Source organism: Ictidomys tridecemlineatus, chromosome 11, assembly GCF_052094955.1.
Source record: "Ictidomys tridecemlineatus isolate mIctTri1 chromosome 11, mIctTri1.hap1, whole genome shotgun sequence".
Lineage (NCBI taxonomy): Eukaryota > Metazoa > Chordata > Mammalia > Rodentia > Sciuridae > Ictidomys > Ictidomys tridecemlineatus.
In genome coordinates, this window is record NC_135487.1 from 50,934,663 (window position 1) to 50,949,661 (window position 14,999).

The 14,999-nt window shown below is 39.0% G+C and overlaps 1 protein-coding gene across 4 annotated transcripts in view; it reads left to right on the forward strand.

The window, feature by feature from the left end:
* Nucleotides 1–5,789, forward strand: part of Ak4 (adenylate kinase 4) — a 65,259-nt gene extending 59,470 nt beyond the window's left edge. For 3 of the 4 annotated variants that reach the window (XM_005337722.5, XM_078026416.1, XM_078026417.1), the window contains one exon: nucleotides 336–5,789. In XM_005337722.5, coding sequence (XP_005337779.1) covers nucleotides 336–450 — 115 coding nt within the window. In that variant the 3' untranslated portion in view covers nucleotides 451–5,789. Of the gene's footprint in view, nucleotides 1–101 lie in introns of all 4 variants that reach the window. The other variant, XM_078026415.1, reaches the window with a different exon arrangement.
* Nucleotides 5,790–14,999: the final 9,210 nt, after the last annotated feature.

Here is a 14,999-nt window from a genome sequence, read left to right on the forward strand (position 1 = left end):
CAGGTTTTAGAATATCAAAGATTGTCAGTGATCTGCTTTTGAAAAGTCTATTTGAGGCAAATTTGGGATTATGCCTGTCACATTATCCTTTTTTTTTTTAGGGCAAAACACAAGGTGGCATCACGCAAGCAGGCCAGAATTGCAAAAGCCAGTGGCCTTGTTTAACTGTGCCCAAGAGAGGTCTCCCAAATTTGAAGCTGGGAAGTTTTGGCAGTGTGACATGTGACAGAGACCACAAAATCATGCTTTTTTTTTTGTATCCCAGACTTTATCTGTGCTAATGCTGTGTTAAAAGGAAAACCAAAAATGCCTTTGTGTCTGACTTTGTCTTTCAGGAGTCGAGGAGTTCTCCACCAATTTTCTGGGACGGAGACAAACAGAATCTGGCCTTATGTTTACACACTGTTCTCCAACAAGATCACACCTATTCAGTCCAAAGAAGCCTACTGAGCCTGTCCCATGGAAGAACCAAGAAGATGTGGTCGTTCATTCAATCGTGTTTGTAGCATTGATGCCATGTCCAAATTAGAAGTCAGCTGAGATAGCGTACAGCATCTTTTCTGTGTAAATGGTGAACTGATAGGAAAACTAGTAAATAGAAAGGGCTCGTGAGGAGGCCCTTCTCTGTCTTTCAAAAGAAGGCAATTCTGGACCTGTCAAGCCCTTCACAAGCAAGCTCGTGCAGGCTGGATTTCAGGTGTCTAACCTACACTCTAGTTGGGTTTGGACAGCCAAGTTGTTGCTTTAATAGCCTCTTTTTGCATGTGATGACAGTGGTCTCTGGTTCTCCCCACCCTTCCAAGGCTGTATTGAAACACAGAACCAGTAAACACGAGAATGCAGAGGACGCTAGTCTTGGCTTTGCCACAGTTCTCTGCTTTGTGCCCCCTCGTAACAGTGGAATTGAATCTTATTGCTCTCAGTGGTTGCTTACCTTGAGTGACTGTGTTCACAATTCATTTTTTTTTTCCTGCTAAGAGTAACACCTTTCATCCATGCTCCACAGTGTCTCTCCTTTGCAGACATCCTGGAATGAAAGGATTTGTTTTCTTACATCTGTTTTCTCTCATCTTAGGATATTAAATAGAGGCTATTAAATAATACAGATAGTTGCTGCATTTATCCCTCTCAGATTTGTTTTTTATGAACTGAGAGCTAGGGGTTACATTGAATCTCTTCATGCATCATGAACTGAGCCATGCAGAGGGTCTTATTTAAAGGCTGGTCTGATTCTCATGGGCTTGTTCTGCTCATTTTATTGTGAAAAAAAAAAAAATTAGAACCTCCCCCGCTGAATCTTTTGGAATCCTAAAAAATTAATCTATAGAAATGTTGGAAGATCATATTTTGTGTATAGAGGAAATAAGACCATATGGAATTACTGGACTAATAGAATAATTAAGCTTTTTATTCAAGACAACAAAATGAATTTTGAATATGCTGCTAAATATTGATGGTGACAGTGTTTTTTCTTCTGTGAGTGATCCAAGCCGATTTATAAATAGTCTTTAAAGGGAACAGAGCCTTGTGGGGTTGAGGAAAATATTGCACTAGCTGTATCTAGATTAAGTTTGACAGCTTTACAACCCCCTCTATCCCCCCCATTCCAAAGATGCAGTCTATGAGGTGGCCATATAGCCTAGAAATAAAGATCTTAATATTTTGCTATTCCTTGTATCAATAAGTCCTTTGTTAAAAGACTTTCCTGGTTTCTAGACTTGCTGGCCACCTTGTATAATTCTTGCTCTTTTTTGGAAAGAACAATGAAGTTTATTCCTGCTGCCTTAAAAATATGTATCCCTCCTTCACGCATCATGCCTGTCCCCAGGGAGTGTCCTTTACTATTCCTGGGAATGACTTCTGGCTAAACCTTCATACTGGTGAGGAGAAAAAAGAAGCCAATTCCAGCACTTTACCGGTGTTGAAACACATCATTTACTTTCTAAAGGTATCCCGTGAATCCCCCCCCAGTCAGCTTACTACCTATGTGCTAATAAACCCATCTTCCTTACATTACTGCCCAAATCCTTCTGGTTTATTTCCCTTTGTCCCTTCATATGAATATTTCTTGGCTATCTTAGTGGAAATACAGATCAGTGTCCTCATCCTCTTGATCACAGAAAAAACAAGATTGTTTACTTTCTCTCCAGTGCAGTTGCCTAGTTCAGGTCTGTGAAATGTTGAGTGCATTATTATGTTGACTCTGAGCACTTTATAAGAGTTGCATTTGGGGTTGATGATGGGGAAGGGGTGAAAATCAGACATGTAGATAAAGCTCAGGTTTCCTGGGGAACCAGCTATAGAGAAAAACACATCCAATATGGAGAAAACTGCACAATTTAAACTAGTGTTTCCATGGAGATGGTTTCTACAAACTAGAAAAAGGAAAAGTAGAGTTCAAGTTGTTATGGACAATTCAGAAGAGGAAAGTGTGTGCGTTTTTGAAGTATGGTGATCTCCAAACTCCTTTTTTCACTTCCTCCCTAATGTCATTGCCTTGAGAATTTTGGGGTGAGGTAGTGGAAATGGTGAGATCCCTGATTGTGTACTCTGCTCCTCCATCCTTCTCTCTTTCCTCCCTCCCAGCTAAATATGCAGTTGTAGCTGTTATCCAGTCTCTCAGTATACCTCCACAGTGCTTGCTGTTGGAGAGCTTGCCCAGCACCTGCGGGTCCTTTTGCTAGATGAGATTTATAAGACATTAACACATTTTCCACAGACTTGGAAAAGACAAAGCTTGTTTCGTGTTCAGTGGCCTTTTAAACAAAAACAACAAAATCATTTCTGGTTTTCTTCAATAAATGCACTAGTTTTCTTATGATTTTATAAAATCAAAGTTGTATTGAAACTATTTTGACAACAGTAAAATTTTCTTGGTTTTCCTTCCAATGCCATACCTGCATTTCCTTCACATTGGAGCTGAGATTAGTTTGGGTGGTCTTTCAGATTCTGACCTGACCCCACATTCTGTGGTTCTACCTAGCTCTAAGTTCAGTTTGCTTTCCATCATCCTAATGGACTTCCCACTTAACTGGGAAATTAAACTGCTGTTGTGTTTATTTTCCAACACAAAGGCAGACTTATTGTAGGTACCATTTATTGAAGTTCTGCTGAGTGAAATGTGCATTTTATAGGACGTTTACAACCATCTCATGAATCTTTCTAGCATTCTTTGAACTAGATCTGATCCCTCTTTTATAAACAAAGAAAATTGCAGCATCTTGCCCAGGTTCCCCTGCCAATGAACAAAGTCTCACATTTTCCCTGGATGTTAGCTAGCTATGTCTTGCCTGCAAGCAACCCAGATCCTTGAGCCTGCTTTGTTCTGCTTGTGGCCTTGTATCAGAAGCTGTAGAATTCATTACAGTAACTGCATGCCGGAGGAGTGTCCGAGCCCTTGGGCCTCCCCTCTGAATTCTGTTCTGCAAATAAAAGGTGGCTAAAGCAGGCTGATGGGCAGAGGAGGCAGCCTCATGGTCCTCATCCTGGCTTTTGGTGTTCTGACCTTAAGGAGCCTTTACCCCCTGAGATCTCCCTGGCCACGGTTCCTACACACAGGCCTGAGCTCCTTGGGCTCTCCACACATGCTCTTCTTAATCAAAACAAATCCTTCCTTCGTTCCTGCCCTCAAACAAGGCCTTGATGGTACATAATCATTCTGAAAGTGCTTTAAGGAAAAAACAGTGATCCAGCATCCAACACAGGGCAACTCTTGACTTTTTTGTACCATCATCCCTGTGTTGCTCTGAATGCAAATTCACGCCTTTGCCTGCCATCCACTTCTCATGCAGTGACTGTGGCAGTAACCAGGGGAGATTTACATCCTGTCCTGTCCTCCTTTACTGGAGATCACTCCCTTGGCCAATCTCAGCACTGTAGCTCAAATGAGTTCCCGTGTCATGCAAGGCCTACCCCTGTGTTTGGTAGGGAGAGGAAAAGATAAAAATAGCAGTGGGAGAGGGTGACTTCTTAGAGGTGCTATGTAGTATTCAGACAGTGTAATTTCAGGTAGAAAAGATGCCTGCACAAACCCATACATAGGGTTTCTTTTTCTTTTTTTTTTTTTTGTAAAATTTAGTCCACCAGAACCAGAGTTCAATATTTGACTTTAGTTATTTGTCTAAGGAGTTTAAGCCCCTGGAGACTTTTGCTAATCATAAAGACTTGTGTATTTCCAAGTGTGTTGGGGTATAGGCGCTCTTAGCAGTTCCTCTGTGCTAAGTGCATTACATGCAATATCTAAGGAAATCCTCAACAGTTACCCAATGTGACAGATGTTATCTTGATTATTTTGTCTTGTTGTCCTTAAAGAGTGAGACATGTGCTTCCCTGTACTTACAGGGATTTATTGGGAAATTCCGAAGGGTCTTTTCTGTACATCTCCCTAATTTAAGTTCCCCATTCTCTTGAGTAGGTAAACCGATGCATATGCCCTCGCCTAGAAACTTTGTTCTTTTCTGGTGCTCTCTTGCTGAGACAGGAAAATTGTACTCAGTGGGTCATGGCGGTAGTTGCACACTGTATATGCAGAGGGCATATGTCTCTGTACTCTGCTGGGTTATAGGATCTCAGGAGGCATTCATATCCACCAGATGAATTTCATTTGTTTACCTTTTACCTTTCATTTAACTGACCGTGTCTTTTCTTGCTGCAGGTATATGCCAGAGAGGCAATTCATAATGTCAAGTCCTGTTCATAGTTAGGAGTTGCTTTCTTTTTTCCCTCCAGTTTTAGTAACTCCTGGTCTATTTGTTGTCTCCAGAGAAGAACCCAATAACGGACACATTCTTTCCATATGAGAATGTGGTCTGGTCATAAGTTGTCATTTTTTTCCATATATAACAGACCCAGCCTGGTTTCCAGATGAGACGTGCAGCGTGAGAGTTGGGAAACCATGAGGCTGTATTTTAATTATGAAAGGAAATCTGCTTTCTCTATTTGAGACATACTAAAAGTAAATTGCTCATAAATGCCATACCTATCTTTCTTGTACCAAATTGCACAATTCTTGCCAGAATAAATGCCATTATCAGTATGCTTCAGGATATTCCTCAATTTAATCGTTATGTGTGTATGTGTGTGGTGTGTGGGAGAGAGATAGGAGAAAACATTTCCAAAAAGGCACCGTCCTGTGTACAAACTCCTTCCTCTGGTAACAATTAGGCTCTGGTAACAATTAGGAAGTTCAGTGTCATTCTTTAAATGAAAGGTTTCCTGTTTAAAACTTTTCAAAGGAGCAGCCCACCTTGAAGATTCTCCATGGGGAACAAACTATTTTGTATTTAACTTAGAAAAGAGTAGAGGAATGAAAAATGAACTCTGTCTTTATTTATGCTCCAAGGAATATTAGGGCTCAGAGGACTTTTCTAGTTTTATGAGAATTTGTACTACTGATTTTTATATATTCCTGTTTTTGAGATGAACAGATCTCTGGGGAGACTGTTGAGTTATAATGGCATTTCACTGTGATCCCTCTCAAGCTGAAGCCTGTTTTTAACCCGGCGACGACGACCTGTCTCTTCCGTTTACCATCCTGTGAAATGTCAGCTCGGAGTTTCCCAGAAGTCGTGTGTTTACGATGAGAGTGCTTCTCCTTGGTGTGACAGCTGTTCCCCCTGGATGTTGGTGTATGTGCTCAATTCAGAGCAGCTAACCCTGTGTTCTGTTCCGTATATGCTCTCCTAACTGTTGATTGTACTATTGATTTTTTTTTGTTGTTGTTATCTTGCTTGAAGATTGATTCATACTTTTTAATTTGATAGAAATAAAGTTTTTTTTTCTGCTTATAACTGGTCAGTTCCTTTAATATTCGTATAGCTGTTCACACTTGACAATATTGGTTTTCACAAATGGCTTTCTTTATGCCACTCTGCAACCACTTCATATTATCAACAGTAATCTTCAATTTGCTGATGAGGAAATTAAGGAACACAGTTGGTGGCAAGCAAGGCCCTGAACCAAGAGCTATAATCCCCAGTCCCATTTGTTTTTCTTACTACACCATATATAAGTTCCTTGTTCATCCAGCACAAATTTTAGTGTCTATCTTCAGTTTTATTCCTGAAGCAATTGGATGATGTGAGCAGATTCTAACCCTTTAAGAGATTAGGAGACTGGGTCAGATTATGCCTTTCAGGTCAGAGCCTCTGGGGCTACTCAGCAGAAGGGATATTAGAGCAGGTTTGTTCAATGGGGGAGCTGGAGTCGCAGAAGAATAGCAAAGATCTGCTGAAGGAGCCTACCTTAGGGAGGAAAGGAGGGAGAAATGCACTGACCTTTCCCCACCCTGGCACAGCTGACAGCGGAGTCTGAGACAAGTTCTAGACTTCCACACCCCTGAAAAGGGGAGCTAGATATGATGGCAGCGTGGCTGTTGTATTAAAATGCACATATTCATTCCCTCCTGTTTGGGAAGGATTTTACACTCCAGCACTGTTGGCTTCATGCTTGGACATGTAATTTGCTTTGGCCATTGAAATATGCACTGAAATTGTGTCACTTCTAAGCAGAAAACTTATTTTGTAATTTAAACTTTAAGCTTGCAAATTCTTTTGGGAGTGGGGGAGGGGGATACCAGGGATTGAACCCAACAGCACTTGACTACTGAGCCACATCCCCAGCCTGTTTATTTTATTTATATTTTTTAATTTTGAGTTAGGGTCTCCCTCAGTTGCTTAGGGCCTCACTAAGTTGCTGAAGCTGGTGTTGAACTTATAATTCTCCTGCTTCAGTCTCCCAAGCTGCTGCACCTGGCAAGCCGGCAGATTCTCATAGTCCCATTTGTGACTTCCAGATTCAATAGAGAAGCAGGAAGTAGCAACTACGATTTTGGTGACTAGATGCAGGGTTAGGATATGTAGGGTTTATAGATGGGAAGATTTTCCAAAAAAACAAAAACAGGAATGCAGAGCTATTTTAGAATTTATGTAATTTATCAGCACTACCTATTTAAATCACTTGTTTCCCCTAACCCTGTGTTTAAATGGCAGTAGTAATTCCCATATTAACATCAGTCACTGAATAGTCACATCCAATGATGAAGTGAAAACCATACCCATACACATATATGCATATATAATGAAAGATAATAGTTACAATTATTGACGGTTTACTCAAGCCAGACAATAGGCCAATCATTGTGTAAGGGCTATCTATGATGAACTCAAGACTACCAATAAGTGGTAGAATGAAGACTTAACTCCTGCTCACTCATGATTGGTCTGCTGTTCTTCCTCATTCTGACTCATTACCCAGGACCTAAAGGGATCATAATTGAAGCAGCTTTGACATTTGGTAGCCCTTGGTCAGGATTGTAAGGAGTGGGGTGGGGAGCCTTGCCACTTGGAGGTAAGTAGGAATTGAGCAGTCTTGTGGCTATCTGTTCTCCTAGCCCTTATCCTGAGGCCAGTCCTTTTAACAAGCCTAAGAAGCATCCCATGGAAATATTCTCTTATTCCATCAGGAGTTAATACCCTGCATTTCTCCATTAAGAGTCATGTACCCTGAGAGAGGATATGATTTCCTTAACAGAAGGTAATCAGGGATATAGAAAGGAATAGTCCATATCCAGATTAGTGAAGACAGACTCACCACTATCTTAACAGTGATGGCCCACATGCACTGACCACTGTCATGTATATCACCATCCTGCCACACTGACCATCTCAGAACATACTGACCACCTTGGACTCATTCGTTATATACCTCCACTACAATGTGGAGGCTTATCAGTTCAACAGGATCAGAGAGAGGGAGGTTGGCTGAAGTTGCCTAGAGACTGAAAGAACCATCATCTTCTATATTTGATCTGTCTAACAAACTCTGTTTTTCCATGATGCCAATAAAAAAGACCAATTATCTAGTATTCTTGTGAAAGTCTTATATAAAAGTTTATAATGTTGGTATTTATAAATTCAGAGTAGATAATGAGCATTCTGAAGACAATGATGGATGCTTTAATTTGAATCTTTCTATGCATCTCCTAAAACCCAAGCAGATCAACAAAGAGCAAATCAAATTAAAATTAACTCATATCTACCACAGTACCAGGAAATAAAATACTGCAAGCTCCCATTTCATTTGAATGGGGGAAAAAAATACCTGAAACCAGTACGACTAGCTGTGGAACCCATGTAGAAGTGGAGAGTAAGACAGGAATTATTTGGGAAAAAGAGAATATAGTAGGTCCCAGAGAGTAATACCCTAAATGGAGTAATACTAAGAACAGTATTTCTGCCATGGTGTCTTAGAGTCACTTGCTACTGTGGAAGCAAAGGAGTTTAAAATATCTGTTTAAATAGTTTTTTTTTAAATTTAATTTATTTTTTTTAAATACATGACACTGGAATACATTACAATTCTTATTGATATATAGAGCACAATTTTTCATATCTTTGTATATAAAAGTATGTTCATGCCAATTCATGTCTTTATACATGTACTTTTTTTTTGCATTACAATTCGTATTACATATATATACCACAATTTTTCATACCTCTGTTTTTATATAAGTAGGTTGACACCCAATTTGTGTCTTCATACATGTACTTTGGATAATGAGGTCCATTACATTCCACCATCCTTGCTAATCCCCTGCCTCCTCTCTTTCCCTCCCACCCCTCTTCCCTATCTAGAATTATCTATTTTAAATAGTTTTTTATTGTTGATGTTTTTCCTTTTTTCTTTTTCTTTCTTTCTTTTTGCTGTTGTTGTTGTTTTTGGTACTGGAGATGAACTCAGGGGTTCTTTACCACGAAGCCACATTGCCAGTCCTTTTGAGACAGGTTCTTGCCGAGTTTCTTAGGGTCTCATTAAATTGCTGAGGTTGGGCTTGAACTTCCTCCTGCCTCAGCCTCCTGAGTCACTGGGATTACATGAATTACCACACCTTTTATGAGCAAAACTTTTCAACCAAAGTTACAAACACCAAGCTGGGCGCCATGGCCCTTACCTGTAATCCCTGCAGCTCGTGAAGCTGAGACAAGAGGATTGCGAGTTCAAAGCCAGCTTTGGCAACTGCGAGGCTCTAAGCAACTAAGTGAGACCCTGTCTCTAATAAAATACAAAATTGGGCTGGGGGATGTGGTTCAGTGATTGAGTGACCCTGAGTTCAACCCCTGGTACTCACCCCCCCCCAAAAGTTACAAACACCTTGACAATTTCTATAGGGTGTCCAAGTCTCTGCTCAACATTATAATTTTAACCAAGAAAATCCAGAGTCCAAGGAATTCTGCAGTCCCAGACAAAATTAAGATTGTGCTTCTAAATATTTTATATGCATTTCTTATTGATTCTCTATATAATAACAATGCCATTTTCCCAGTCAAGAAAAATGAGCATAAAATAATTACATATTATCATCCAACCAGGTCATATTTACATTTTCCTAATTGTCTCAAAATATATTCTGACTACTCCTACATGTGTACATGTAAAAACGCATCTGCCCCATAATTAAAAAACAAGTGATCTGTCAGGTGATATGTTGAGAAGTTACGAATATCCTATTCCCCCGATAGCCTTCATTCAAAGATTTTGGTGTCTGCTAATGATAACTTGCCTGAATGATTAAGTGGAGAGTTGCGAAATGGTCTTTTTTCTAACTATACAATTTCTTCTACACTGATTAGATATCCTTCTATAGAGAAGAGCTTCCCTTCCTCCAATTGCAGGGCTGGGAACTGGTGTCACTATGGAATAATTGATTTTTTTTTTAGTGTGTCATAATCCATTTATATCACCGTTCTTTTTTTCTTAGATATAATTCATGTATCCTAAAATTCCACTTGTTAAAGTGCACCATTCAGTGGTCTTTAGTATGTTCACAGGAGGATGCAATCATCACTACTAATTAATTTTAGAACATTTTCATGACCCCAAAAAGAAACTCTGTACCTATTTACTTGTTACTCTCAACTCTTCTTTCCTGTCCCCATCCAATGGCAACCATGAATCTTTTTTCTGTCTATGGATTTTCCTGTTGTGGATATTTCATATACATATCATAAGTGACTTTTTGTTTTTGTTTTTTAATATCACTATTTTATTTATTTATTTTTATGTGGTGCTGAGAATCAAACCCAGGGCCTTGCACATGCCAGGTGAGTGCTCTACCGCTGAGCCACAATCACAGCTCCTGATAAGTGACCTTTTGTGACTGGCTCTTTTTAACTTTATACAATATTTTCCAGCTTCATTTGTGTTGTAGCATGAATCAGTATTTTTTTATGTTAATGGTTGAATAGCATTTTATTGTATGGTCCTACCACATTTTGACCATCCAATCATTAATTAATAGACATTTGAGTTGTTTCCACTTATTGATTCTGTTGCTATGAATAATTAGTGTACAGGTTTTGTGTGGACATATGTTATAGTTTCTCTCAGGAATATCTCTAACAGTAGAAATGCTGGGTCCACATGATAACCCTGTATTTAACTTTTTGAGGAACTACCAAACTGTTTTTCAAAGCACCTATGCCATTTTACAATCTCACTGGCAAGGAAAGAGGGGTTCAATACTTGCCAACACTTGTTATTGTCCATCTTTTTTATTATAGCCATGCTAGCAGATATGAAGTGGTGTCTCATAATGTTGATGTGCGTTGCCCTAATGATACTGGACATCTTTTCATGTGTCATTATTGACCATTTATATCTCTTTTTTGAGCAAATGTCTATTTCAACTCTATGTCCCTTCTTAAATTGGATTCTCTTTTAATTGTTGAAGAGTTCTTATAGGCGCTTAGGCAAGACTGTTTTGGCTCCTCCAGGTCCCTTCCATTTCCACATGAATTTTAGGATCCACTTGTAAATTTCTGCAAAATAAACAGCTAAGATTTTGATAGAAATGATGTTAAACATACAGGGCCATTTGGGGTGTGTGAACATTTTAACAATATTAAGCCTTCCAATCCATGACATGTGATATTTTCCCATTTACTTACTTAGTTTTGTCTTTTACGGCTTTCAATGATATTTTGAAATTTTCAGTGTGAAAGTCGAAATGCTTTTTAAAAATGCATTTCTAAGTATTTTATTCTTTTCATGCTATTATAAATGGAATCACTTTCTTTTCTTAAAAAGAAATTTTAAGTTGTAGATGGACACATGTCTTTATTTTATTTATTTTTATGTGGTACTGAGGATTGAACCCAGTGCCTCACATGTGCTAGGTAAGTGCTCTACCACTGAGCCATAGCCCCAGCCCTGAAAATGGAATTGCTTTTTAAATTTCATTTTAGAGTATTCATTAGTAGTGTATGGACACACAATTGGTCTTTGTGTATCGCTCTTGTGCCCTGACACCTTGCAAAGTTCCTTATTAGCTTCACTCATTACTCTTTCTCATGTTCAAACTGTCCCAAATTTAGCAAGTGGGATTTTCTTTGAGTTTTTTGTTTTATTTTCTTTTTGTTATGGCCCCATCACCGTTCTTTGATTTTTGGCATGATATGTCACAGAGTTATGGCATACTTTTGTTTCCAAGACCTGGAGTTAGCCATTTCTCCAAAGAGCCTTGGGCTCTTTTAGTAAGGAATGGTATTTAAATATCTGTAAATATTAAATATTGGCATCATCTGTGTTCATTACTAAGTTGGTAACATTAGGGTTAAATATATATATATATATATATATATATATGTATGTATGTATATTTAAATTTATTCTTAAGTTTTAGGTGGATACAACATCTTTATTTTACATTTATGTGGTGCTCAGGATCGAACCCAGTGCCTTGTGCATGCTAGGCAAGCACTCTCCCACTGAGCCACAACCCCAGGCCCCTAAAAATTTTTTTTTAATTTTAATTTTTTATTGCGGTACTGAGGATTGAACCCAGGGCCTTGTGCATGCTAAGCAATTTCTCTGCCACTGAACTTCATTGCTAGTGCTTTTTATTTTTATTTTGAGACAGTGTTTAGCTAAATTTCCCAGGCTGGACTTAAAATTGCCATCTTCCTGCTATGGCCTTCCTAGAAGTTAGGGTTACAGGCAACACCACCATATCCCCCTATGCTTTTAAAATTTTAAGTTCAGATTTCTATTTCTAATTCAAACTTAAATATCACAGCATTTCCCCTGCCCTCTTTTACTTTATCTTAAACTTAAGATCTTGTTTCCTGTTAACATTAATATATTTGTCATTTGCTTTATCCTGGTGCTGCTCCCCATCCCAGGATATGAAATCAATTCATTGCATTCTTCAGAAATCAGGGAGTCTACCTGTTTAAAAAAATTGCTAGTGACTGGGCATGGTGGTGCAGGCCTGTAATCCCAGCATCTCAGAAAACTGAGGCAAGAGGATCACCCGTTCAAAGCAAGCCTCAGCAATTTAGTGGGCCCTAAGCAACTTAGTGAGACCCTGTCTCAAAAAAAATTTTTTTTTTTAAAGGGCTGGGGAGGTTGCTCAGTGGTTAAGCACCCCTGGGTTCAATCCCTAGAAAAACAACAACAAAAATTGCTAGTTCAGTAGTGTGCTTTGTGGCCTGGTGACTTAGCTGGTGCTCTCTCCTGGTCGTCTTAAAGACCAGTCGCATGTGGCTGACTGAAAATTGGCTATTGCATTTTTATGTCCCATTTATTCCATCTTCCTCGAATTAAAATTAAGATATTCAAAATACAGAACATCAACATCTTTTACTATATAGACCTAAATTTTATGTACTTTGTATATCTAATGAGTTAAAAGAACAGTGATTGACTTAGAAGACAATATCAATGAATGTGTAATAGAATACTGATATCCATAACTTGCAAAGAGTTCCTACGAATCAATAAAAGAGAAATTCAATGGAAAAAGTAGGTAAAAGATACGATCCAAGACAGATAATTCACAAAAGAAACACAAGTGCTAAGTGAGAGATTACTAAACCTTCCAATTAGGGAAGTATAAATAAAATGAAGAATTAAAAAATTATTTTAATAATTTAATCAGAGTCTCAAAAATTAAAGACTAATATATCCATAATTGTGAGATTATGAAGCAAAGGAAGAATGTCATATACTGGCATAGGACAGGTCACTTGATAAAGTCATTTTGGAGGGCCAAGTACCAGTATGTAGCAAAAATTCTAAAAATCACAGGCCCTTTGATCTTATAATTTCACTTCAAGGAATTTTTCCTACATACCCTATCCTTGTATACATAAGGATATCACTTGAAGTCTTGGTAAAACAGCAAGAACTGGAAGCAATCTAAGTATCTGATGATAAGGATATGGTTAAGTAATTAATAATTAATCACAGTCCAACCATATAAGTAATACTACACACTGTAATTATTTCCAGATGTACAATATAATGAAAAATATAAGCCATGTGTACATTATAATACCATTTATGTAAAAAATATTGTGTGTGTATGTGTGTATATAATAATTTCATAACTCAGGTCTATAAAATATGTAGAACTTTACATTACACAGCATGTCCATATTTCAAATACGTTTGCTCTAGCTATCTAAGACTTTTTAGTACAATGACAGTTCAACCTATTTGAATATCCATCATAAGTTCTTGCCAAGGTCTGGGCTTGGCACAAGATTCAGGAGGCACCCACACTTTGTAGGTTCAAACAGCAATTCTTTATTCCAGCTCTCACACCACCTCCACGCAGGTCCAGGGGCAAACGCATTCTGCTGTCTCCCGCACAAACCACCTACTCCACGAGGCTATCTCCAAATCCCATTTTAATCTCACGAGAACTCAACGGGAACAAGCAGCAGGAACACCCTAATCCCAGCAATAATCTTCAACTTCCAACTTCCTTAAAACCCATTATCTTAAACTGGCAACGCCTTAAACTCAAGGAGCCGGTTACTTCCTCAAACCTGATCAGCTCTAAACCCGGATCTGCCTTGGTCCTTGAGCAAGGTCACCTCATTAAAGCATGCATGCAATGTCCCATCAAATGTCCTCTAAGCAGCATGGGGTACGCTTGGCAAGGAAATTTCGATGCGTCATTCCTACTTGGTAATGGCCCTCAGCATCTCCCCCCTTCTGATTAATTAAACAACAAGCAATGTGGCTTAGGACCGTGCCTGGTAGGTTGTCCAATTCAACATATGGTTCTTACCCGTCATCGGATGAACTGACCTCTAGGCGTCAGTCCCCTGTCTTAGGTTGAATCCACTGCAATCAGATCAACCCGTCGCTGACTACCGGTCCAGCATTCAGCCATGCTTGTGGATAGGCCTAAGCACCAGTGGGGGGGTGAGGTTCTTGCCTCACCTCTGTTGGCCCCCAAATTTAACCTTGGTGCCAGTGGGGGGGTGAGGTTCTTGCCTCACCTCTGTTGGCCCCCAAATTTTAGACCATCACTAGTAGAAGGGAGGAAGATACAGAAATGCCACAACACCAAGCCAATTGACGGCTCCTTTGGAAAAATTGCATCACTGGTGACACCATCAGCAAAGATGTCAGCATTACCACAATTAACATGGGGTGCGCTGGCAAGGAGATTGCATCACTGGTGACACCATCAGCAAAAATATGCCAGCAGTACCACAATTCGCTGCACCAGACGATAGTTCACAATGCATGCAACTGATATATAGTCCAGGCAAGTTCTGCAGGCAGTTCAAATCGGAGGAGTCTATCAATATGTCCATTTCCTCCCAAAGTAAATCAAGTCCTTGATTGAGCATTACTTGTTGAGTTATATTCATTGATGCGTCAGTTTATACAGTTTACTGTGGTAGCTATCATAGAAGCTGTAGTTTGGTTTTCTTTGTCTTCACCGGCACTGGGATGGAGATGGGAATTCTGGCAATGATGTTAAAGAGACATTATCCTGAACAGAATTATTAAATATGATGAAAAGGAAAAGTGAAAGTAAACAAACAGATCTGTTAATCACCTTTAAAAACAATAGTAAGCAAACAGATCTGTTAATCACCTTTGAAAGCAATCATTAACAGCTGTTTAACTAATTTAAATTAAACCACTTAAATCACGTGAATAAAAAAAAATTCGGATCCATTTTTTCATGAGCGCTC